The sequence below is a fragment of the Lithobates pipiens genome, unplaced genomic scaffold, assembly GCF_037356315.1.
Source record: "Lithobates pipiens isolate NorthernLeopardFrog02 unplaced genomic scaffold, aLitPip1_a1.2 Scaffold_8, whole genome shotgun sequence".
Classification (NCBI taxonomy): domain Eukaryota; kingdom Metazoa; phylum Chordata; class Amphibia; order Anura; family Ranidae; genus Lithobates; species Lithobates pipiens.
In genome coordinates this window covers 296454484-296481714 of record NW_027507903.1, presented here as the reverse complement: position 1 = coordinate 296481714, position 27231 = coordinate 296454484, and the positions used below count along the sequence as shown (strand labels likewise).

Here is a 27231-nt window from a genome sequence, read left to right as displayed (position 1 = left end):
GCAGTTTTCAAGTTGTTGTTGGTGATCTTTTTTTCCATTGATCCGGAAATAAAGTTGCGTGTCGTCAGCGTAAGAGTGGAAGCAGAGATCTGAGCATCTGATGATTTGAAGGAGTGGGCGAATGTAAATGTTGAAGAGAACGGGTGACAACGGAGAGCCTTGAGGGACTCCGCAGGTGACTGCCCGAGTTTCGGAGAGGAATTTTCCTAGTTTCACTGTCTGTGACCGATTTCCTAGGAAGGACGCGAACCATTGGAGATCTATGTCTTGGACTCCGGCTACTTCTGTGAGGCGGACGAATAGAGTATTGTGATCTACTGTATCAAACGCTGCACTTAGGTCTAGCAGTACGAGGAGACACGGCTCTCCATCATCTGCTGCTTCGAGGGCGTCATCCCAAATCTTGAGGAGAGCTGTTTCTGTTCCATGACCCGGGCGGAAGCCTGATTGCAGCGGGTCCAGGAGTTTGTGAGTATCCAGGTGAAGTTGTAGCTGATGTACTACAGCTTTCTCCATGATCTTAGAAATGGTGTTAAGGCTTGTAATTGGCCTACGGTTGTTTGGATCCTGAAGGTCCAGGTTTGGCGATGCCTTGTTTGAGGATGCTGGGAACAATCCCTTCGTGGAATGATCGGTTTATGAGGTGGGTTATGGTTGGAGCCACGATGTCGGAGCATTCTTTCAGTAGTTTTGTGGGGATGATGTCAATAGGTGAGGTACTGTCACGCAGTTTATTAATGATGTTTTTTGCGGTGTCTACGGTAATTGGGGATAGTGAATTATTTTTTTTAGGATCACAAAATACAAGTCACAGCAGGGAGCAGGGCTGGTTATATATGAATAAGCACTGTTTGTAGTGTGAAACACATCAGCTCTTCCTGTCTGCCCTGCTGTGGCTTGTATTTTGTGATACTGTTTTTTGAATAAAAGGCAAAATTTCTTTTGGAGTGCGGCAGTCCAGAATTTTGTCGCCATCTTCATTGCTACATGCATTGCCATCACCTGTGGTTTCTAAAACTGGAGGAGAGGTTTCAGTCTTGGCTGACCTGCCTGGAGCGGTGGCGTTTCTCTCTCTAAAACACCTCAGCGTGAAAAGGGTCTAATACATTAATTATATTGGACATTGCACACTAACACTTTGTTTTATGGTATAGGTTTCATATGCATTTTGCACTTAGCACTTTTGCATCAAGGTCGTGTTTTTTTAAGGTAGTGCTATGCTTTGTGTTGTTTTTTTGTATGTTAATTTTCATTTGCCACATGTAAGCATATTTCACACTAGCAGCATCAATTCCACCTACCCCGTTATTGTTTTTTTATCTCTGCCATCTACCTTTTTGGTGGTTGGTATATGTGGAGGCAGCAGCAAATTAGCTTTTCTCTCCAATTCATAGCGTGGATTTACTTTACCTTAATTCTTATGTATATGGCAATATCTCCTCCCAAAAAATACATGACCAGTGTTTGGACACTGGACCCCAAACAACATTACATGGGAGCATGGGAGGGGGGGTCACAGTAAATGTATCTGCTGCCCAAAGCAACAATTTAGATTTTTTTTAGCTGCAAAATAAAAAGTTACAGATGCAATTTTACTGGTTGGAAACCTTTTCTTCCATAATAAACAGTTTTCTCCTTTTTCATATGACAAAAATAAAAATTTCTAGTAAACAACCCTACACTTTAAAAAAGCTATAAAAAAAATGCAATTCCTTGGGGTGTGGGGTGCTTGTATTGTTTGTGCAAGGGCACACTCACCTTCTTCTTTAATTTGTGGCGTGCTCGCTTTGCAGCTTTATTGCTGCTGGTTGCCTTGGGTTCACTATTGTTTATGAAGTCTAAAAGTTCATCAACATCACGGTGGTCCACTGCTTGCTCTTCTGAAGGGTGCCGCTTCTGTGGGACCTCTTCTTTCCTCTTGGTCAAACGTGATCTAAGTTTTTCACGCATCTCTGGATAATTTCGACTTGTGGGAGCTGGAGGTGGCTGAAAATATGCAAAGAAATTCTCAACTGAAATAAGAAAAACGCTATATAACCTATATCCTAATAGGAGTGTTGATTATCACGTTAAGCAAGCTGCTAGAAGGCTTCAGAACTTTATCTGTTGAAGCTTGCTAGCAGCTTGTTTAAAGTGGTAATCAACATTACCATTGCAATATGTGTTCAACATTTACTACCTGAAGTTAAATGGTACTTTAAAAGCTTCAACAAAGCTTGCTGAGAATGAAATACAATCAACTGGAGGTGGTGTGCACTTGTGGTGTCATAAGCCGATTGGTGACTGAAGAACACTGCAGTGGATCATATATATTTATGGACTTTGGTTCTGTGACACTTTTGATTAGATTTAATTTTTAAGCAAAGGGCTTTTATTGAGAGCACAGAATAACAGAGTTTAAAGTGGTGTATGTCATAGACTCATCCGGGACAGAGGTTTTTGGAGGGGACTTAAAGCTAGCCTCTTCCCTACCGACTATGGGCCCTGGGATTTGAGGGAGCTATAAGCATTTAGGAAGATATTCTGTTATGTAATGCAAAAGGCCAAGATGGTCTCTGCCAGTGTTGGACTCATAGCAGATGTATGTGAAAGGAATGCTGATTAATGAGATCTGGAAAGCCATGGGTCTCCTGTTGTCGACTAGTCTGGAGGGTCTTTCATCCATTATTGATTGTGCTCATTAACACACCTTTGTTTCCTAGCAAACTATTGGTGGATGTGCTTCAACTTATGTGTATTGTATTCAAAACCAGAACGGGGGGGAGGGGGGGGGGGGGGCAGAGGCTGGAAGGTGACCAACCACGGGACTTTAAACGTTATCGAATTGATTAGGTCAAAATGTTACAGTATAAAATGTTTAATTTTATTTATTTTTACAAAATAAAAAAAAATCATAAAACAAACATTGGTACATATCAATAAATATGCATAATTCACAGCATGAATGCATAAAATGCTACCACTCACAACATGTTTCGCTCGTTCGAGCTTTCTCAGGAGATTGGTGGTGCAGCTTGTGGTATATATAAAATATATTTTCATACAGATAACAATCAAGAATCTAATAATTACAGGGACATAGAAGGTATATGACCAGGAGTAGCAAAGAACAAATCTCACCATATCTGACTAGGTTCAAATTACTAAATTCTATTAGTAACAATACAGCTGGTAGAACACACCAGAGATTTATAGTGGGGTTGAAATTGAAAAATAGGATGGTACAGCCGCTGCAAAATAGCGCATCCACTCAAGCCTGTAGAGAGGGACAATGCACAATTATAAAAATAAAAAATTATAAAAAGGGAGGAAGAAATTCAATCCTCAGAATTTTGTTATGTTGACAGGGTTTTCTCAAAAAAAAAAAAAAGGAGAAAAATATGTCATTAATCAAAAAGGAAAATACCTGAATGGTGATGTAATTAATAATAGAATCAATCAATAGTAGCTAAATTTGCTCATAGATAATTGCAGGAACGCAATGCAACAAAGTAGTGTCAGGGTCTATATTGCCAGTGAAATCTACAACAGCCACAGGCACCTGGCAAAGAAAATTATAATTATTCTTTTTAGCTACTATTGATTGATTCTATTATCAATAACATCATCATTCAGGTATTTTCCTTTTTGATTAATGACATGTTTTTCTCTTTTTTTAAGAAAAACCTGTCAACATAAAACAAAATTCTGAGGATTGAATTTTTTTCTCCCTTTTTATAATTTTTTATTTTTATACTTACCGGTATGCATTGTCCCTCTCTACAGGCTTGAGTGGATGCGCTATTTTGCAGTGGCTGTACCATCCTATTTTTCAATTTCAACCCCACTATAAATCTCTGGTGTGTTCTACCAGCTGTATGGTTACTATTGGAGTTTAGTCATTGGAACCTAGTCTGATGTGGTGAGATTTGTTCTTTGCTACTCCTGGTCATATACCTTCTATGTCCCTGTAATTAGATTCTTGATTGTTATCTGTATGAATATATATTTTTTTCTTTTATTTAATTAGATGTATCCTTATTTGAATTTGTAATTTCAGCATATACCACAAGCTGCACCACCAATCTCCTGAGGAAGCTCGAATGAGCGAAACATGTTGTGAGTGGTAGCATTTTATGCATTCATGCTGTGAATTATGCATATTTATTGATATGTACCAATGTTTATGTTTTATGATTTTTTTATTTCGTAAAAATAAACAAAATTAAATATTTTACACTGTAACATTTTGACCTAATCAATTCGATACCGTTTAAAGTCCTGTGGTTGGTCACCTTCCAGCCTCTGTTTTTTTTTTTTTCCCCCCCTAGTTCTGGTTTTGAAAATATATATTTGGGATGTGGTTTCGTTATTTTGATGTCTTCATCCTGCCTCTCTGTGTTTATGTGTATTGCAGGTTGTGAGTTAGGAGACAGCAAGGCTGACCTGAAAGGTCATATCTCTGAGTCACCTAGTCTGGGTAAATGATTAGTTAATTAGCTCATGTTAATTAGGTTTCTGGTTAGAGTTTGTAAAGTCATCCTGATGTATATATATGTGTGAGATCTCAAATAAATCAGTTCATGTTTTCCAACCAAAATAAGTACTGTCTAGTTATTGGTTGTCAAGCGGTTTGAAATATCTGATGTCTATATTCAGACTGGGAGGAAGCGGTATATGACAAAAGAACTCAAGCAGAGTGCAGGACGTTTCATTACAGTATCTTCAGTGGTGCTGCACTATAGAAGTTAATTTAAAGCTTGCTGAGAGCTCTGTAAATGCTTTGTCAAAGCTTGCTGTGCACACTGCTCTTATACAAGCTGAAGCTAGTGTGGAACACGCCTTAGATTAGCTTACCGTGTTGTGACCAAAGAACTCGCAGTAGCAGCAGTCGCAGAACTTGCCATCTCGCTGGTTGGTAGACGAAGAAGTGCACGAACTACGCTCCGAACTACTATCTTCATCTTCCCCCAGACCCTCGTCTGCCTCACAGGGTTGCAAGTTGGAGCAGCCGGATACACTGGAAAACTTGTGTCCTCGACATGTTGCATCCCTAAAAAATTCAGAAGATTAGCAGTGAAGCAAACACAAAAAAAGGGAAAAAATATTCCTGCACCTAGTCAGGGTAGAGGTAGATAGTGTACTGCTGCACAATATTCCCACAAATTTTTTCACAAATTATTATGTTGAAGCATTCACATTCTGTGCGATTATAGGAATAATCGCAGCACTTTACACTTAAAACGGACATTCGTTCAATACACCGGTATTGTCTGTCACAATAATTTTGTGTATACTCTGAAGGATTGCCTATGTGCATCACACTAGAGCACCTGCACTTTATGCGATTTTTGGTATCGCAACACGCTGCACTTTGGAATTTATATTTTTAATCTTATCTCTATATTGTTGTTTTTTATATTGTGTTTTGTATATTGATGCTCTATATTTATTAACACTGAAAGTACCATTACTTTAATATGCCGCACAGGCTCACATATATGTTGTGTTTTTACGTATTCAGTTTACCCTAAACTTTATGTTGTACCTCCTAAACTGTATTCAGTGAAGCAAACATGTTGTTCTTCATTCCTTACAGTTTTCATTTCTTTGAGATCATAGAGAGATCACAGATTAGTTTACACTAAAATGTAAGATTGAGAATAGCACTTAATATATGACAATTTTGAGCATCTTCACATTTTCTGTGGATCTTTATTATTCAGTAAGTGTACTGTGGCAAGTTGGCATGGCTGCGCAAATTGTCATAGGTATACGTCACTCCCTTAATCAGTTGCTATTTTTAGCTCTGATCGCTGTATAAATATCAATGGTCCCAAAAAAGTGTCAAAAGTGTCCGATCTGTCCGCCGCAACCCTGATAATAATCGCAGATCGCTGCCATTACTAGTAAAAAAAAAAAATGCCATACATCTATCCCCTATTTCGTAGACGCTATAACTTTTGCGCAAACCAATCAATACGCTTATTGTGATTTTTTTTTTCCTTCCGGGGGGCTAAAGTGGTTAAAAATAAAAACAAAAAAGGGAAATATGTGTTAAACAACCTACCCAATTTATAGTAAAAAACTATGAGCTATTCTTATCCTGTTTAAACCCTGCTGATAAGGGCTCAGCTTTGTTGTTGGCTAGTCCTCATTGTCTTTAGTCAAGCCTGACCCATGCTCCAACCAACCTCTAAGAATGCCTTAGTGGCCAATACCATTCTCTTTAAACAGTGGCTCAGTGGATTGGTGAGAAAGACGAGTCTCCAGTAGAAATAAGTTAAGGTTTTTTCAAACTGGTGCACAGAGAAGGGTATTTTGGTAATATCAAATAACTACAAAGCTATTCTCACACTGTCTCCACTCAGAAGCATCTTAAACACAAAACCAACAATTAATCTTACAAGAAAGGATGCAAGCGCTCCTTATCCCCCCAACAATTCTGCTACAATAAGATACAAAGTACCTCATAGATCCAAAAAATTACACAGTCCCAGGCGATCCAAGCCACATCGATGTCAATGTTGGCTCAGCATCTTGACGTTCTTCTGCAAACTGAGCTGCAGTTAAATTTCTGGTGATAAATGCTGCCACATATCACCTGAGTTCCCCAGCCATCTCTACACCCCAGGCTGGCCAATCTGCACTAGGCAAGGGGGCAGGTGACTCATACTGCTGGACCTGGGATCATCTACCTCAGTCCTCGTCCCAACATCTACAGCAAGATAAAGATAGTTTCCCCACAGCTGGGCTTTCCTGGATCTTGCCAGTCTTGGCCCAAGAGGAGAGATTGCAGGTAGGGAAGGCTGCCCAAACACTCCCTGCCTGGGGTATAGAGGTGGCACAATTTCTGAGAGGAATGTGACAGCATTAAATGTTGGAGGTGAAACAAAGGCTCAATTCAGTAGCTGGAAAAGATAAGTTCACTTTGTAACCCCAACCGAGAGTATTTGTGTAATTTTTTGGATGTGTAAGGAAGTACTTTGTATATTTTTGAAGCAGAATAATCGGGGGAATAATAAGCGCTTACTTATTTTTTTAAAGATTAATGAAAGAATACGTGTTACTTTATTGGGTCCGTTTAAAAAATCCAAATAGAGTGCTACCTCTGCCTGAAGTTAAGTGTTAGGCTGGGTTCACACTAGAGCAGAAAGCAGCTCAAAGCAGGGGTTCTTGCTATGGATGCGAGGAAACCCACATCCAAGTCGCAATAGTTTGAACCCAGCCTTAGGCTCTGTTCACACCTGAGCGGCCGAATCGTGGGAAGAATTGCCGCAATACTGCCCGCGATTGGAAACAGCGGCAAATTGTAGGAAGCCTGTGCTATCACCGTCACTTCAAATGGCACCCAGATCCCGGTATGATGTTGTCACGATTATCGTCAGACGAATCGCAGTAAAAACATGCAGACATAATTATGGGACACCTGTCACACTCGTGGCTAAACAGTGCCGCGATCGGAATGCCACAATTTGCCACTACGTTATTTCAAATGGTGGCGATTCCACGCATGATTCAGAATGCTTAGTTGTGAACGGAGCCTTAGACTCAAAGATGTTTTTGGAATACCATAAAAAACAAACAAGCAAGTGGAGCCAGCTAAAGAACAAAAAAGTACTGTACTTAATGCTAGTACCCGGCTAGCATTCTGACACTTTGACTTCAGTGCCGAGTTGCTGAATCAGCACAAATATAAATGTAGAGGGGGGATTTAGAAAATCTAATTTGCAGCCCTAGGCTACCAATCTGCAAACCCATTTGTAAAACACACGGGTTAGTCAATAATCCACAAACATTAGAAGTTGACCCCCCCCCCCCCACGTGAACAGGTAGAGATAAAACTTCATGAGAGAAGGAGGGCTTCTCTGCAGACTTGGTGGACTTGGACTGCCAGAGATGCTTACCCACAGCAGAGATAGAGGGCTTAAAGGATGTAGTTGCCTTGTCTGAACTTTCTCGCCAATAAAAACTGCTCATGGTCTAAAATGGAAGGCCCAGGTTTGAATTAGAATCCTCAGTTTTCCTGGGCTGAGGCAAGAACATATTCTTTCATCTAGTGAGGGGTCCTTGATGTCCTCATCCAACATTGCAGGGAAAAATTGATCTCCTGTGATTGGTAGATTTATAAATGCCTTTATAGGCCTTTGGTCTGCCAATCAACACTTTAGCCAAAACAATCTGCAGATGATCACAGCTTAAGCGCGCAGTTAGATTAAGGATTCTTGCTTTGTTAAAAGACTTGTATGGCCAAAGTGTTTTGGTCATGCTTCTCTTCTGGGTCACAGGAGTGAACTTCCTTATGGTAAAGTCCGCTGACGGCTGATGTCACAGACCTGCTCCAGGCTCTGGAAGGATCCTGAACATATTGTCTGGATCCCCCGAGCTGCCTGATTGACAGTTGACTCCGGCTCTCAACACATGGCTGAGAGCTGAATCCTGTTGTACTTGCCCCCTCTCCAGCAAGCACTGGAAGAGCACAGCAGAGAGCAGTCACTGACAATCACTGCTCTCAGAAGACACAAAACCGAGTAATCAGTGGCCACGTAATCCCTTAGGTTTCAGTCTTAGAGCTGGCAGTAACAGCTGCAGCATCACACAGAGTATGTACTGTATGTTTGTTTTTTCAGCAACCCCAAACTTCTCTTTTAATAATGGAGTTGTTCCTTAAAAAATATATAAAAACACACTTTATAAATGTTTTGCAGATGACAATAAACCAAAGATAAATCAAAAGCATTTTCAAAGTAGTTACCTGGTGGTGGTTCCAGGTGTGCTTCCTTGCTGTAGTGCATTTGTGCCATTACAGTGCCCATTGCAAGGATGGCTACAGGCAGAAAGTGGTGGGGGAGGTGGATTTACTTTAAGGAGAGATGGGCTGGACCCTGTTAAATGAGGACTTCTGTGAGCTCCGTTGGTGGGGCAGACAGTGGCTTTAGAGAGTGCAGTGTGAGGCGATAGGCTTGTTGCTGAGAAAGGGGCTGCCGTATTGGGCGAGGAGAGGTATGGGTGTGGAGGACTGTGGGGAGAGACTGGAGGTTGAGATGCTAGTCCAGTTGGACTGTTCGGAGGAGCACTAGGATCCGAATGACGACTGTGCTCTGAATGATAGGCTTCCCCTAAAAGAACACAATCTGTGAAGTACAACCATACTATTATTAACAACTTAAACATGGTAAAACAGAAACTTTCAATTATTACTTAGGGACAAAAAGTTGAGTTTTTATCACACATAAAACTTTTTCATTCTGAACATTATAGGTACATTATTGATACTGGTTGAGAGTCAAGAAAAAGCTCTCCGGTAAATTGCAGTAAAAACAGCACTGTATAAAAAAAATAAAATTAAAAAAAAAAGGACGGTTCTGTGCATATCACCACTTCAATGCCATGACCAATTTTAGCCTACCTTAATCAAACATGGCTGATTATAATGTCTCATTGCTACCTGAATCCTATACAATAACATTTATAGACTTATTTTGCAAAGAACTAGCACAACAGAAAACTGCTGCCTACTAAAATGGCTTTATATTTCAAGTGGTAACTGTTGCAAACCAGCTGTTCTATGGCCGGACACAAAATAACGTGTAGGGACCATCCAGTTATCCTTCAATGAGGAATAAATATTTTGTTTTTTGCATATGTGATGTATGCGATTAAGTAAATAACTTTTAAGCGTGTGTTGAAAGCCAAAAAAAGTTAAGTAATTCTGAGTATACAGTAGACACATTCTGGTCCACTTTACCAATCTTCAGTGGGGGAAGGGGAGTAAATGACACTGCCCATCTCCTTCACAATCCAGTGCTTAAATCAGGCTTGTGTGCTGTCAAATGGACTGTATTCGTCTAGCAATCTTTGTGGACCAGACAGCTAGTGTTTGAAAATTAAGTAGAGCATCTGATTGGAGAAGGTGTGTTAAGCTACTACAGGTACATGCTATAAACTAGGTAGGCCAAGTGGATTATTTTCTTTTTAACACCGGTTTGATTTAAGAAAAAGCTGTACTGGACTAAGCAAGCAAATAATTTTTGAGATGCATGCCGATACCAAATTTTTCATGTATTCAAAGCACAACAATAAAGTTGAAACATATTTAAAAAAAAATATAACTAAAACATGATGTACAGTTGTGCTCATAAGTTTACATACCCTGGCAGAATTTTATGATTTTTAGGCCATTTTCAGAGAATATGAATAACAAACTTTTTTCACTCATGGTTAGTGTTTGGATGAAGCCATTTATTATCACTCAACTGTGTTTACTCTTTTTAAATCATAATCATAACAGAAACTACCCAAAATTACCCTGATCAAAAGTTTACATACCCTGGTGATTTTGGCCTGATAACATGCAGCCAAGTTTACACAGAGGAGTTTGAATGGCTATTAAAAAGGTAAGCATCCTCACCTGTGATCCATTTGCTTGTAATTGGTGTGTGTGTATAAAAGGTCAATGCGTTTCTGGACTCCTGACAGACCCTTGCGTCTTTCATCCAGTGCTGCACTGACGTTTCTGGATTCTATGTCATGGGGAAAGCAAAATAATTGTCAAAAGGACCTGCAGGAAAAGGTAGTTGAACTGTATAAAACAGGAAAGGGATATAAAAAAAACCCAAGGAATTGAGAATGCCAATCAGCAGTGTTCAAACTCTAATCTAGAAGTGGAAAATTGGGGGTTCTGTTGAAACCAAACCACAGGCAGGTAGAGCAACTAAAATTCCAGCCACAACTGCCAGGAAAATTGTTCAGGATGCAAAGAAAACCCCACAAATAACTTCAGGATGATATACAGGACTCTTTGAAAACATGTGGTAGGCTTCAAGATGCACAATAAGGAGGCACTTGAAGAAAGAGGGGCTGGATGGTCGAGTCGCCAGAAGAAAGCCATTACTACGTAAATGCCACAAAGTATCCCTCTTGCAATACGCCAAACAGCACAGAGACAAGCCTCAAACCTTCTGGCACAAAGTCATTTGGAGTGATGAGACCAAAATTTAGCTTTTTGGCCACAACCATAAATGCTACATTTGGAGAGGAGTCAACAAGGCCTATGATGAAAGGTACACCATTCCTACTGTGAAACACTGAGGTGGATCACTGATGTTTTGGGGATGTGTGAGCTAAAAACGGCACAAGAAATTTGGTCAAAATCGATGGCAAGATGAATGCAGTATGTTATCAAAAAATACTGGAGGAACATTTTGTAATCATCAGCCAGGAAGCTACGCAAGGGATGTACTTGGACATTCCAAGCCACTCTGGGGAGATCTCAAACATGCAGTTCATGCAAGACAGCCCAAGAATTTACAGGGACTGAAGGCTTTTTGCCAAGAGGAATGAGAAGCTTTACCAGAGAAGATAAAGAGCCTCATCCACAAATACCACAAAAGACTTCAAGCTGTCAATGATAAAAGGGGGCAATACACGGTATTAAAGTGGTTGTAAAGTCATTTTTTGACTTTTACCTACAGGAAAGCCTATAATAAGGCTTACCTGTAGGTAAAAAAAAAAAAAAAATCTCCTAAACCTGTATGGTTTAGGAGATATTCCCCTCGCAATGCGCTGCTGACTGCAGCGGCGCATGCGCACAGGGGATTCTTGGCTGGAAGCCCAGCAGACGCCAGACCCTGCCGGGAAGAGATCTCCCGCGCGCATGCGAGGGGGTGAAGATATCGCAGCTCCGGCCACTCCCAGCGCTGGAGCCGCGATACCCGGAAGAAACGCAGAGGGAACATGTCAGCTCCCTCGGCGTGGATCGGGCCAGATGTCGGGGCCTCATTCTAAGGTAAGTATTTCATAATGAGCTAGTATGCGGTGCATACTAGCTCATTATGCCTTTTCCTTTGGAGGTGAGAAAAAAAATAAAAAATTCAGCGGGTTTACAACCGCTTTAAGAACTGGGGTATGTAAACTTTTGATCAGGGTCATGTGGGTAGTTTCTATTGTCATTATGATATTTTTTTTTAATTTTTTTTTTTTAAAGAGTAAAAACACAGTTAATTGATAATAAATGGTTTCAGCCAAACAATAACCATGAGTGAAAGAAACTTTTTTGTGTTCTCATTCATATTCTCTGAAAAACTGCGAAAAAAATGCCAGGGTACGTAAACTTATGAGCAGAACTGTATGCTACACTGCATGTTAGAGCTTTTTTCCTTCGGCAGTTTCCTTTTTACAGGAGACTCAAGCTGTAGAAATAATGAAAGATTTTTTTTCAGGTTAATGCAAGTCAACTAAAGGCTGACCTGTTACAGTAATAGCAAACCTTACTAAAGTAAACTCAGGAGAGCAGTGGCACAAATGTGGTACATGTAGAAAAGTTTGTACCACCACCTACTAAGAAGCCCAAATGGCAATGCCCAGTTCTTGGTAAGAAACCAAAACCATTTAAAATTACACAATGGAAGTTGCATTAAAAAGGTGGTGTGCAGGTTTCACCTAAAGCCCTCCTGGTCAAACATTTTAGTAAAGTCATGTAAGCGACAGGCTTGGTGTAAAGCATATCTGTAAGGAACCTGCGTGATTGAAAGTAAATAAGCTTAGGTACAGTGAAAACTGCATGTCAGGATTGTTATGTCAAGATATATAGTCAGATGAAGGAAAATATGTTCATCTCCCATAAACTTCAAGTTAAGCCCTTTCCTTTACGACTCCCAAGCTTCACAATTGGCTCTGATGTCATGAGCAGCCATTCTGACTAATACGGATTCTCATATAGTAGAAAGGTTTTAAGCAGGGTGGATAAAAAAAAAATCAATGATATAAAAAAAAAAAAAAAAAGGCATTGCGTCGCTTTAACTGACATCTGTGTGATCGTACGACCTTTTTTCCCCACAAATAGAGCTTTCTTTTGGTGGTATTTGATCACCTCTGAGGTTTTTATTTTTTGCGCTATAAAACAAAGAAAGAGTGACAATTTTGAAAAAAAATCAATTTTTTTTACATTTTGCTATAAAAAAAAACATCAGTTTAAACCAATATGTATTCTTCTACATATATTTGTTAAAAAAAAAACGCTATAAATATACATTGATTGGTTTGCACAAAAGTTATAGCATCTACAAAAATAGGGAATATATTTATGGCATTTTTATTTTTTTTAATTTTTTAATAGTAATGGCGGTGACCAGCGATTTTTAGCGGAGCTGCAACATTGCGACGGACAGATCAGACACTTTTTTTGGGACCATTTACATTTATACAATGATCAGTACTAAAAACAGCCACTGATTACTGTAGAAATGTCCCTGCCAGGGAAGGGGTTAACACTAGGGGGCAATCAAGGGGTTAAGTGTTCCATAGGGAGGTGTTTCTAACTGTGGGAGGAGTGTACTGACAGGGAGTAGAGAGATCGCTGTTCCTGATCACTAGGAACAGCAGATCTCTCTCTACTAACAGGGATCTGTCTGTTTACATTGATCCCATTTCTGTCTCTCTGAGGAGCAATTGTGAGTCGCCGGCAGACATTGCAGCCATTGGCCTCGCGCATCGTCTCCGGTGTCTTTTCTTAAGCTCAGTATTACTGCTCAGGATTGCGATAGTTAACACTTTAGTAATATTTGGCCAATAAAAAGGATAGTCACTAATTTGATCTGCTTAAAAGATGGCCAGGTTCAAGAAGACAGATACAAACTGAATCATACGAAAGTATCTTATACTTAGGCAGTTGTCTAGACATAGACATCCAGTTATAAAGCAGGAACAGGTAGCCTACTATGCAACAAAAAGGGGCATGCTAAGCTCAAACATCCAACGATAACAAAAATTAAAAAATTTGCACTAACCTGGGGATGATGGCCTATGACACATGCTTTTGAACTGTTTTGGAGATTTACAGAAGTTAAGTGAGGTAGGGAGTGTTCCTGTGCTGGTTCCAGATGGACTATATGGACAGACTTTTAAACCAGACAGCTTCGATGTCTTGCTACAACGCTCCGGTGATGCCGGAAGCCTGCTGCCTTTTTCTCCTATAGAATAAAATGCACATGCTCTCCAAAAAAAGCAAAGGAACAAATCAAGTCTAAGAAACATCTATAACTAAGCAAGCTGTCCTATGTAAGGTCCTGTGGTAATCTTATTTATTGTAACATCAATGTCAAATAAAAACGAGAAAGGACCACTATTATGATAACAGCAACACTGTATTATGAACACAGATATGGCTGCCTATAACCAAATTAAAACAAACAATGCTAGCAAGCACTGTCCCCATTGCACTATGATTTATTTAATTGTTTACTAGGGACAAAAGTCGAAAATCGGTGAAAAATGCTTTTAGCCTTACCTTACATTTTACAGCTACCTTTCATTTCTCAAGCTACACCAATATTTGTACCTTTTAATCCTCAGCTAAATTTGAGCTTCTCCTACAAATTCACATTCTGTAGGCTGCACATATGCCTCTATACCAAGCCAGTCTTTGGGTCAATATCTGTTAGCACAACGATATACCAAATTAAACTCCCTTACTACTTGAGCACACAGGTGCCAGCCTATTGTTTCTAGCCTATTATTGCTTCCTGCTGGTCCTACCTCCATCTATACAAATGATAACGTAGCTCTTGAACTCGTTCACACCCAGTTCTGACATGGAGGTCTGTAAATTGAATATACACTTGTTGCTGTGTTACTATTCAAACAGTGTTCATTTTTAAAGATCCCTTGGGCATCTTAATAAGAACATGACGTAAGCTTCTCTTTAGGGTGCCCTTAAACTAGCATGAAGAGCACTTTATGCCCACTAAACTGCACAGACTAGATTGCCATTAGTGGCCTTCAGCATATCAGCATTTCATTGGGAGTACCTCAGTTTTGTAGCAAAGCAATACACATGTATACTAAAGAAGGGAGGGACCTCTGTGTCCCGTGATGTACTTCAAAGAAAAGGATTTTTACAGGTAAGCTGTTATAAAAATCCTATTTTCTTATCGTACATCACGGGACACAGAGCCATAGTAGTTACTATGTGGGATGTCCCATAGCAATACCAACTGAAGGGAGGGAGACAATAAAAAGTAGGGCACCAAGAGAGACTAGAGGACTCATATTGCAGCCTGTAGTACACTGTGCTCAAAGGTCGATATCCTCATGATCTTTTACATCTACTTGATAGAATCTGGTAAAGGTATGGACTGAAGACCAAGTTGCAGCCTTGCAGATCTAAGCCATGGAAGCATGGTGATGCACTGCCCAAGAAGCACTAACAGCCCTGGAGAAGTGCGCTTTAATATGAACAATCACTTGATGAATCCATTTAGAAATGGTAGATTTCGATGATGCCTGTCCTCTTTTAGGACCATATGGCAACACAAACAAAACATCTGTTTTATGAATCTGAGCGTCACTTTTAATAGACTTTGACCACTCTCACCACATCAAGAGAATGTAGTGATCTTTCTTCCACAGAACGAGGTTCTGGAAAAGAATTAAGGCAGAGCAATATCCTGGTTTAAATGAAATACCGATACTACCTTTGGTAGGAATTCAGGATGAGGCCGCAAATACAACCTCATCCTTATGAATAAACCAATATGGCTCTTTACAAGAAAGAGCAGGCAACTCTGACACTCTTCCTGCAGAAGATATGGCAACCAAGAAGATAATTTTTCCTCCTCAAGAGGACCAAGGAAATATCTTGTATTGGCTCAAAAGGCTGCTTCTGTAAAGCCGACGAGACTAAATTTAAGTTCCAATATTTCAGTGGTGACCTGACTGGAGGATTAATCCACGTTACCCCCTGAATAAAGTTATGAACCAGAGCGTATGACATATTTCCTGGGGTGCCAACCCCTGGATTCATACCAGGAGACATATGCCTTGCAGATTCTATATTATATGATTCCAGAGGCCAGCTTCCTAGTATTAACCAAGAAGAAACTACTGAAGCTAACAGCCCACGATCTTTTAGAATGTGGGTCTCAATAGCCAAACTGCTAAATTTAGCGTTTGTACGGTAGGATGGAATACCGGACCTTGCGAGAGGAGGTCTGGCCAAAGCAGTAGGGTCCAAGGGTCCCTTACCGCCATTTTTACAATCTCGGCAAACCAAGATCTCCTGGGCCACACGAATCACCTCCTTCCCTTCTTGCTTGATCCTGTGAGAAGGCGCGGAAGCAGCAGAACAGGAGGGAATGCATAGATCAGTGAAAAACTGGTACCACGGAAAAACCAAAGCATCTGTTCTGTATGCCATCGGATCCCTTATCCTTGACACAAAGTTGTCGATCTTGGACGCAAACAGAACTACGTCTGGAACTCACCATTTTTGGCATAATGACAGAAAGATGTCAAGGTAAAGGGACCATTCTCCTGGGAACAATTGTTGGTGACTCGAAGTTGTTCACCTGCCAATTCCCTATCCCTGAAATTAAAATTGCCGATAGGCAAGGAATGTTGTTTTCCCAAGATAGAATATGATTCACCTCTCTCTCTGGGTTGCACGACTTCTCGTTGATCGGCAGGCAGGATTCTTCCTGGGTCCACCGACCATGGGCTGACTGTACGCCTCAAACTCCCCCCCCCCCCCCAAACGGTCAGGCTGGCGTCCGTCATGATCACCATCCAATGAAGAGGAAGGAACGACTTCACGGACTGAAGAGCCGACAACCTCAGCCACCAGAGCAGGGAGTCCCTGACTAGCTGACTCACCCGAATTTGACAATCCAGGGACAACGGAGATTTTTCCCATCTTGACAGGATCTCCTTTTGCAAGACTCGAGTGTGGAATTGAGCATACTCGAAAGTGGCTACAATGAGACCCTGGACTCGCATGCAAAAACGCACCTGCGGGACACCAACAACTTCACGGCAGCTTGTCCGAAGGAAGAAAGTCCAGAAGCAGGCCCAGCTACTCGAGGCATAGAGTCGGCACCAACACCGACTTCTGTAGGTTCAGTACCCAACCAAACTCCCGAAGAGTTTGCATGGTGATTGCCACTTACTCCCTTAATTCTGAGGTGGAAGCTGCCCTCAGAAGGAGGTCATCCAGGTAACCCACAATTGTGATCCCTCGCTGCCTTAGCAAAGCCAAAATTGGGGTTAGCACCTTGGTGAAGACCCTCAGTCCCATCGTCAGGCCAAAAGGAAGAGCTACAAATTGGTAGTGCTCATCCCCAACCACAAAATCGCAGAAATGTCTGATGCTTGATGCATACGGGGACATGCAAGTATGCGTCCTTGATGTCCAAGGATTCCAGAAAATCCCCCTGGTGGAGTGCAGCGACCACTGAGTGAACCGATTCCATCCTGAACCTTTATACTTTCACAAAGCTGTTGAGGGCCTTGAGGTCCAGGATTGGACGGACACCTTCTTTCTTTGGGACTACAAACAGATTGGAGCAGAATCCCGGAAACCTTTCCGCCGTCGGTACAGGTACTATCCACCCATGCAGCAGCAGTTCCTGTACTGACCCAAAACAGGGCCTCCCGACGAGCCGGAAGAAGATGAAGGTTGGAGGGAAACAATCAGTTTGGCGGACAAGAAAAAACTCTCTTGTATCTTGATGAAACCAGTTCGCAGACCCACTGGTCAGAAAGTAGGGAGTCCACCGGGCTGAAAACTCCCGAAGACTACCAACAATTTAGCCCATTCAGTAAGCGTCTGCAACACCAGGCCTGTGGCCAACACTGGCCGCAATGCTGACCCCACCACGGTAAACATGGATCGGGCAACCGCCTTGGCCCTTCTGTGAGCAGGGTCCTTGAAAGCAGGAGCCCCTTCCACCGGAATCGTGGTTACCTTATTTAACCTGGATACCGAGGTGTCAACAATCGGAGGAGATGTCCATTTTTTCAGGAGACTCTAGTCAAAGGGGTAACGCACCACTATGCGTTACCCCTTATCAAAATAAGTTGGGTAAGGAAACACCTTAGCCGCGCGGGCCAGCTTGTGGGACTCGAAAGGGACAGAACCTCTGTAGATGCCCCCCGCGTATCCTCCATTTTTAGGATATCCCGCACCGCTGTAATAAGTGCTCCTACAAGCGCCTTTTCCTGCGCTGACCCGGACATGGAATCATCCTCACTGTCGGAACGGTTCTGCTCTGCATCCTCTGATACAACAGAACAGGGGCTGCCTGTGACAGTGGGGCCCGAGTCGAGCAACCCTCCCCCCCCCCCCCCCCCCGACTTACAGGAGGTCTGCTGCCGGCTGGAGGAAGAGAAAACTGCTGTTTCCTGGACACATCGTGGGCTCTCTGAGAAGCATGAGACATAAATGCTCTATACAGCCCCCAGTGGTGACACATACCTTTCCCGCCACAAGGTTTTCTGTGGTAAACCAACAGACACAATCTTCACCCTTCATGGTGGGTTCCGTTAAACCTTCAGGAGCTGGGGATCCTCTAGGAAACTCACAATCCTGGTCCTGCAATAGCACCCCGCCAGTAAAACTTTATGGCCTTAATAACAAAAAGTACTGGGTCCTGGGGTCCAGCTCTCTAAAGAGAGAAGCGTTACAGGCAAGACCTCGTTTCTTTGGATACAAGCCCGGGGTACCATTCAATTCAGCCAAAAAGACACTTTGAATGGATCTGGTTGCATGGCTAGCCCCAGCAAGGATTGCTCCAGTGGAGCTCAGCACAGCACATTTTTACTCGTGACCAACACCGCTTAGATCATGGTGAAAAAAACTGAGGTACTCCCACCAGTGGGAGGGGTTATATAGGGGGTGCACTTTTTAATTTAGGGCATGCCAGTGTCCATCATCTGAAGGTGGCCTATAACCCACATAATAAATACTATTGCTCCATGTCCCGTGATGTAAGATAAGAAAGGTTTTTAAAGTTTTTTACAAATAAATATGGGAAAAGTGTGGTGTGCATTTGTATTCAGCCCCCCTGAGACAAGACTTTGTAGATCCACCTTTCGCTGAAATTACAGCTGCAAGTATTTTTGGGCATGTCTCTATTGGTCTATAGGTATGTCTCTATTGTATTTAGGACTGAACTTTGACTAGGCCATTCTAAAACACGAATATGCTTTGATCTAAACTATTCTATTGGAGCTCTAGCTGTATGTTTAGGGTCATGCTGCTGGAAGGTGAACCTCCGCCCCAGTCTCAAGTCTTTTGCAGACTCTAACAGGTTTCCTTCTAAGATTGTTCAGTATTTGGCTCCACCCATATTCCCATTAACTCTGACCAGCTTTCCTGTCCCTACTGAAGAAAAGCATCCCCACAACATGTTGCTGCCACCACGTTTCACGATGGGGATGGTTTGTTCAGGGTGATGTGCAGTGTTAATTTTCCACCACACAAAGCGTTTGGCTTTTAGGCCAAAAAGTTCAAATTTTGGTCTCATCTGACCAAAGCACCTTCTTCCGCATGTTTGCGGTGTCCCTCACATGGCTTTTCGAAAAATTCAAACAGGACTTCTTATGGCTTTCTTTGAACAATGGCTTTCTACTTGCTACTCTTGCTTAAAGGCCAGATTTGGGGAGTGCACAACTAATAGTTGTCCTGTGGACAGATTCTCCCACTTGAACTGTGGATCTCTACAGCTCCTCCAGAGTTACCATGGGCCTCTTGGCTGCTTCTCTGATGCTCTCTTTACCCAGCCATCTCTTGGTAGGTTTGCAGTTGTGCCATACGCTTTCCATTTTCGGAAGGTGGATTGGAGAGTGCTTCTTTAGATGTTCAAAGCTTGGTATATTTTTTGTTTATAACCTAACCCTGCTAAAAAAAACTTCTCCACAACTTTATCCCTGACCTGTCTGGTGTGTTCCTTGGCCTTCATGATGTGGTTTGTTCACTAAGGCTAACAAACCTCCGAGGGCTTCACAGAGCAGCTGCATTTATACTGAGAATTAATTATACACAGGTGAACTCTATTTACTAATTAGGTGACTTCTGAAGGAAATTAGTTCCATATTTAGGAGGTATCAGAGTAAAGGGGGCTGAATACAAATTCCTGCCACACTTTTTACATATTTGTAAAAAAAATTGAAAGCCATTTTATCATTTTCCTTCTAATTTACAATTATGTGCCACTTTGTGTTGGTCTTTCACACCAATAAAATACATTTACGTTTTTGGCTGCAACGTGACAAAATGTGGAAAATGTCAATGGGTACGAATACTTTTTCAAGGCACTGTATGTGGAAGTCCCCCGAGTAGTGTGCATTAACTACCATTCATTTCAGAAATTTTGATTTTCATAACTATGTGAAAGGCAACACCACTCAGGTTCTTTACTATAAGGGGAAAAAAAATAAAAAATAACTCCCAACTTGCTGGATCTACAGAAGGCATTTCCAGGTCCATTCACACTTGTTGTGCAACTTTGGTATAACTGATGCAATTTTAGATGGGTGTGTCTTGGATGTGACTTCTTGTGCCTTTGCAAAGTCAGACTCACTGATACATCTAAAAAAATTCAGGTAGGACTTTCATGCACCTTTTGAGGGTGAACATTGAAGTCTATGGCCCTCAAGTTGGATGAAAGTTGGACCAAAGTAGTGTATGAACTAAGGCTGTGCCTTTAAGTCACACGTATAGGAATGGTTATTAGAAAACATCATGTACAGACTTTCAGGCAACTTAAGAGCCATAGCCTTAATGTTATAAGTTGCATGAATGTTTTACATGCAACAGCGGGTCCAACTGTGCAGAGGTACAGCAAATCACATCACATCCAATTCACACCCATCCAAAGTTGCTTTAAAATTGCACTCCAAAGTGCTGCAACTTGGAATCGCACAAGTGTGAATGGGGACTGGGGAAGAGTCTTCCCTCACTTTCCCTGATCCTGTAACAGCTGTACCAGAAATGGAGGTTGCGGGTGTCATTTGGACAGAACAGCACAGGAGGTAATACAAACATTGCCACAATTCTCTCCCCCCAATTTCTCACTCTGCTAAAATTTCAGTTTTGCCTGTGTCTGTTGGGGAATCGTACCATCACATCCTGTCAAGTGTCTCTATTGAGGATATCTCCTCAATAGAGATACATAAAGCAATAAAGACTGACAGAAGTTCAAGCCCTTCCCAATTCCACCAAAAAATAAAATAAAAAGTTCTAATTGAATTTGGACTTTAAGTGGGCCTTAATGTGTATGTCTGGGAAAAATAAAATACCATAAAAAATATGTAGTACATTCTGCAATAGATGCACATAGACACTAGGTTGTCATCTCAAAGAGGAAGTTGGGAACACGCTGGATTTCTGGCAGGATCAGACATTTTTTACTTGCCGTACCTTTAAAAAAAGAGATAAAACATGGGGAAAAGTGTAAGTATTGCAGAGATGTACAATTTTTTTTTTCCAGACATAAACTAGCCATACATGGCTCCAACTTTGTCAAATTCCTGTTGAATCGGCTGAAGTCTGAACAGCAGGTGGCCCTGTTAGCACCACCTGGCTCATTAAAAGTCAGTTTAAAAGTCAATAAGCCGGGTGGAAAAATGTATATTCAAACAACAATTGCATTCAAGCAGATGTAGTCACTGTTAGGGTATTCAGGCAGTCGTGGGTGCTGCCACTGTCTGAATACAACAGCAAGCAAGGGAGATTCCTCCATCCATGCTCAAGTGATTGTACATTCAAAGTGTAGCCATGTGTGGCAATAAAACTTGCACACATTAGACCATGCTATAGCAAAAGTGTTCCTTGGGTGTACCTTAATCCATCTGTAAAATGTAGGTGTTTATTAAACTTAAAGCGGAGTTCCAGGCTTTTTATGTTTATTAAAAGTCAGCAGCTACAAAAAGTGTAGTTGCTGATTTTTAATAAAACAGACACTTGTTCCATGGTCCAGCGATGCGGCCGAACAGAGCGTCACTCCTCTCCCCCTTCCTCTCCGCCGGCGCCTCCATTGCCACTCGACACCCAGTCATGACAGCTTTCGGCTTCACGACTGGGCATGCACGGCGCATGTGCTCGTCGTGCTGTGCTCCCGGAGTGGACAGGCTATCTCCTGGGACCTCTCACTTGTCCCAGGAGATCGCCTAAAGGGAGGGGCCACCTAAGGCGAAAGAAAGTGTTGCCTTGGCGGTCCCTGGGTGGAAGGAGTTAGGGGGACAGGAGGTCCCCCTCCTACCGAAAAGCCCCCACTCACCCCCCAAAAAAATGACATGCCAAATGTGGCATGTAAGGGGGCGAGGAGTGTTTAAAGTGGAAGTTCCATTTTTGGGTGGAACTCCACTTTAAAGTGGATGTAAACCCCGATTCATGAAATTTGAGCTGGGCACATATAATCGGCAGAGTTTTTTTTATCTATCTTTAAGGCCGGGTTCACACTGCTGCGGGGGGAGATCCGGATGTGATTCGCACCGCAAATCACATCCGATCTCCGTAGCGATGCGAGTTCAGCCATACAGATAGTATGGCTGAATTCGCATCGCTCCCGCAACAAACTCGCACGGGACCCTTTTTTTGGTCCGCAACAGAATCGGATCGCATAGGGGTTCACACCATGCGATCCGATTCCTGTGCGAGTCGGCAGATCGCACTGGGATATGCGGACGGATCTGGGGGTGTCATTAACATATCATTGACACTCCCAGCCATCCGCATAGGGCAGTGTGAACTGCCGGCGGGAGTAATGCGATGCGGGAAAACGCCGCGGATTCGCGGCGTTCCCGCATCGCAGCGGTGTGAACCCGGCCTAAAGCACGAAGTCCTGTAGCTGTCTCCTGCTCCTGATAACTTCTGGTAAAGTTCTCCGTCAACTGAGATAAAAGCAGCCTGAGTTTTGTGTTGAGGGGGTTGCTATAGATAGATTAGCAGAGTGCTGAACTCTTCAAAGAAAAATTCTGAAAGTCTTTACCTTTGAGGCTGTTCACTTCACTGGGTATATGTGAGGGTTTACATCCACTTTAAAGTGTTTCTAAAGTCTCGTTCTTTTTTTTCAAAAAATCACAAACATGTTATACTTGCCTGCTCTGTGTAGTTGTTCTGCACAGAGCAGCCCAGATTCTCTTCTTCTCAGGCTCTGCTGGCACCTCCCTAATGTCGAGTGCCCCCAGAGCTGCAATTACAGCTACGTGTATTCAGACATAAAGCCCCAGTTTGACCCTGCCCCACCCCCTCTCTCTCTCCTGATTGGCTGAGTTTAATTCACAGCAGGGAAACCAATGGCACCGCTGCTGTGTCTCAGCCAATTAGGAGAAGAGTCCCGGACAGCCGAGAAACTGGCGGACATCGTTGGAGAGAGATGGGGCTCAGGTAAGCGTTAGAGGGGCTGCTGCACACAGAAGGTTTTTTTATCTTAATGCACAGAATGCATTAAGATGAAAAACCTTCTGACTTTACAATCACTTTAAATCAACAATTATACATGGAATAATTTTCAACTGAAACTCGGTTAATGGCAAAACACCTTTGTTAAAAGGCTCTGATAAAAGCAGCTATTCTGTTGTTGGAAGTGAAATTCAAAGTATCTTTAGCACTATTCTTAGATTTACTGCAGCAAGCCTTTTACGATATACTGGCCAAGGTTTTACACAGCAAAGGGAATGTTAAGATGCTGGGTTTCTCTCACCCTTTGGAAGTTTAAGGGAGCTATGTAATATGTACAGAAACAAAAATAGGATTGTATGAAGAAAGAAATGCAAGATATGTATATGTCCTGGAAACAATTCTATTATTTTCGCTCAACAAGTGTGACATTTGAAGACAAGAGTTTCAAAACAGAACAAAATATTTTGCACTTTATAGGTTATATATCCACATAAAAACTATACAAAGGGTTTCTAAACCCACCTGCTGCTTCTCCTCCTCCTATGTTCCCATTGGAGTGCTGAGAGTTCCAGAGCCCGGACAGCTTGTGGGCAGACAGGAAGGAGCTAGGGTCCCAGTCCCCAGAGTTTCCATGGCAAGAGGACGAAGAAGAAGAGGAGGAAGAGGAAGAAGTCGAGGAAGATGAGGAGGAAGATGAAGAGTGTGAACCACCACCACAGGACTGGGACTTGCAGGATGTGTGAGACAGAGACACCTGTTAGAAGAGAATAAAGTGGGATGTTACATGCTGTGTCGTAGTAGAAGAGAAGCTGAACTAAGGGTTTTTCATACTTTCCCTGGAAAATTAAAATAGCTTATAAAATTAACAAACAGTGGTGAATACAACTGAACATAACTAAAAAGGGTATTGCTATTCTGTTTATATATAGGTTATTCACTCTTTAAATTATTCTGAATCTTGTATCACCATGCAGAAACGACTGGCAGACAGAGGGATCCAAGGGCTGACCGCATCCAAAAAAAAGCATTCTCGGCAGCCGTTTAGCAGGAAAGCTCAGCGATTGCAATGAAACATGGGTAGCTAATGGAGACAAATTTGTATATGCAAAATAATGGACAAATAATAAAATTCTATATAAATACTATATCTTAATAAAAACTCACGTGTGCTCACTGAAAATACTAGGGGTGCACCAAATGGGTTTTTTTGGTGCCGATACCGAAAATGACTGTTATACAGGAGATGGTCAGGGACTGCAGACATGGTACAAGAGATGGTCAGGGACTGCAGACTTGATACAAAAGATCAATGCAGCTTCACCAGTGCCTGTCAGATGCAGCCAGCATGTGTGTTCCCAGTGCAGCCTTGCCTGTGCAGGGCTGTGTGTTCCCCGTTGCGTGCCCTCACATAAGCCCCTACCCCTTGTCCGGGCAACTTTGATAGACAGAACACCCGTCCCAGGATTCAACGGATGATCTGTCTATCAAAGTGCTCGGACAAGGGGGAGGGGCTGTATGTTAAGGCATGCAGCGGGGAACACAGTTATTGAAATGAAAGCGTTGATGTTCCCGGCGCTCTAATCAATCAAGCGGCGGCTCTCCTCTCTCTTCTGCTCTATGCGACACCCCTGTAATGGGCGGCACCAGGGGTGGGGGCAGAGCCCTGCCCAGGCCCCGCCCCATTTTCGGCTCTATTATCAACCTTTTTTCTCTTTCGGCAAATTGCCAAAAAGTCCATTTTCGGACGATAAGTTTTGGTGGCCGAAATTTCAGTGCATCCCTAGAAAATACATTATACTTTTCCACTGGAACTAATATTTTCTAAGGAGAGGAGAGAAGAGGGGAAGAGAAGAGAAAAGAGAAGATCAAAAACCCTGCCCCATCTTGGTCTATTCTCACTGAATTTAGAGGTATAGGCTTCACACATTTTTACAGTGAAAAATATATTTATTGGCATCTTACAGATGCTAGACAGAATAGTTATGAGGTGCCTGCACAAAAGTAGATGTAGGAATAATACACACTGATTACAAGTTACAGCAGCATTATTTACAGGAAAAGACAAAAGTCACAAGACTGGTATATACTGCTGATGAGAAAAGTTACTTAGCAGTTTATATTTACTAAAATTACTGCATTTACATATTCTGTGTACTGTGGTAAACCAGATATAGTGAATGCAGGGTCCTGAGTTAAGTAACACTTTAAAGCATAGTCCCACTCAAAAGTGGAAGCTCTGCTTGTTTGCTTCCTCCCCCCCTCCGGTGCCTTTTGGGGGAGAACGGATACCTGTTTTTTTCCAGGTACCTCTCCCCACTCCCAGGAGACCTGGCTGCAGCGAGATACCTTGGAAGTTCGGACCCCTTCCCATTTTTTAACTTTCCTTATGTGGCGGAATAAGGCAGGTGACAGGTGCGCATTATGAAGACATTAGGAATCTTTTCATTTATTGCCTTCCACTGCAGCTAATCAAGCAGTTTTATTGGCTTTTTTTATTCAGCGGAATATAAAGTGGATGTAAACCCTCACATATACCTCATGATGTGAACAGCCTCAGAGGATACATAGAGGTGAAACAAATCTCCCTACAAGTTTTACATGTATATCTCCTGTCTTCAGCTTGCTATATTCTTTAGAAGGTGCACATCGTATTAGAGACTTTTTTTTTTCCTGTTCAGCACTGGGTGTGGATTCTTGGCATACACTGTGTGACAGCCGATTTGAGGAAAGGCACACCCCCCAGTCAGAGACTGCAGACATGGTACAGGAGATGGTCAGAGACTGGGGACATGATACAGGAGATGGTCAGAGACTGGGGACATGATACAAGCAATCAATGCAGCCTACCAGTGCCCGTCATAAGCAGCCTGCCTGTGCCCGTCAGACACAGCCTGCCTGTGCCCGGAACAGAGTGGCAATCTCGGATGTCACAGAGCTGTGAATTAAATTGCCCAGGCCACAGCAACAATTGCCCCGCCTCCTGCGATCACGTCACGCTGGTTCAATGTCCCACCATTGGATCAGTATGCCACCTGTCACATGAGACGGGCCATTGTTACTGTGGCCCATGCAATTCAGCTCCGTGACACACGGAGATCATTGCTCTAAGGGAGGGAGGAGGTGGGAGGACTGGGGCAAGCCTGGAATACACCCCCACAATGGGCGACACCAGAGGTAGCCCAGGCCCCGCCCCAATTTCAGCAACATTTTCCCTTCGGCAATGTGCCGAAAACACAATTTTAGGCCGTTATGTCTCAGCAGCCGAAATTTCGGTGCATCCCTAATAACTTGTATAAATATAAATCAAAAATGAAAAATAAATCAATTAGTAAAATAAAAATTATTTAATTGAAGAAATAAAAAAAAAAGGGGGGGAACTGGGTGTAGGCTGCTGGTCTGAAGCCCCCACACATGGGAAAGGACTTGATAAATAAAATGAATCACATTAGGGTCTTAACATCTAGCCCTATATTTAAACCCCTTGGTGACAAAGCTCCCAACGGATGGATCCCAAAGGTTTCTCTCCTACAGAGTCTCAGAAACCGCCGCCCAGTATCTGAATACTCACCCATAACCTTCAAACCAAGCAACCTCAAACCTGAGGGGTTTTAATCGTGTTTATCCAGAAAATTTATGGGTAATGAGTGTTTGTCAAAGCCTTTGAGGATGTTCCTTTTGTGCTCCCCAAACCATGTACGTAGGGTCTGTATTGTACTACCCACATAAAGCAGGGCGCACAGCAGGCAATAAAGAACAAATTGTGATCCACAGTTGATGAATTGCCAAATGGCATGGATTTGACCGTCACTACCTGTAATCATCTTTTATTTTATTTTTCTGTGCCACGTGTTCTGACATGCTCCACAGTTAGGAACCCCTCACTTGAAACTGCCCTTTTGATCAAATAAACTGCTCCAACACTGGCTGCAGTTTTGAGTATGCAAACTCTACTTGGGGCAATGTAGCCCCTGAAGTTCCTAGGTCTACGAAAGATGACATTAGGGAATTTTGGGATGACATTGGTCAGGCAAGGATCGCGATGGAGAATACCCCAGTATTTTTCTATGATCCGC

At 42.4% G+C, this 27231-nt stretch overlaps 1 protein-coding gene across 5 annotated transcripts in view; it reads right to left on the bottom strand.

The window, feature by feature from the left end:
• The window catches only part of FAM193B (family with sequence similarity 193 member B), a 110563-nt gene that overhangs the window by 19054 nt on the left and 64278 nt on the right, over window positions 1-27231 (bottom strand). For 2 of the 5 annotated variants that reach the window (XM_077472519.1, XM_077472523.1), the window contains 5 exons: window positions 23681-23912; window positions 13767-13949; window positions 8735-9113; window positions 4837-5032; window positions 1759-1986 (listed from right to left, as the gene is read on the bottom strand). In XM_077472519.1, the coding sequence (XP_077328645.1) occupies window positions 1759-1986; window positions 4837-5032; window positions 8735-9113; window positions 13767-13949; window positions 23681-23912 (1218 nt within the window). The remainder of the gene's footprint in view (window positions 1-1758; window positions 1987-4836; window positions 5033-8734; window positions 9114-13766; window positions 13950-23680; window positions 23913-27231) is intronic. The other 3 variants (XM_077472520.1, XM_077472521.1, XM_077472522.1) reach the window with 3 other exon arrangements.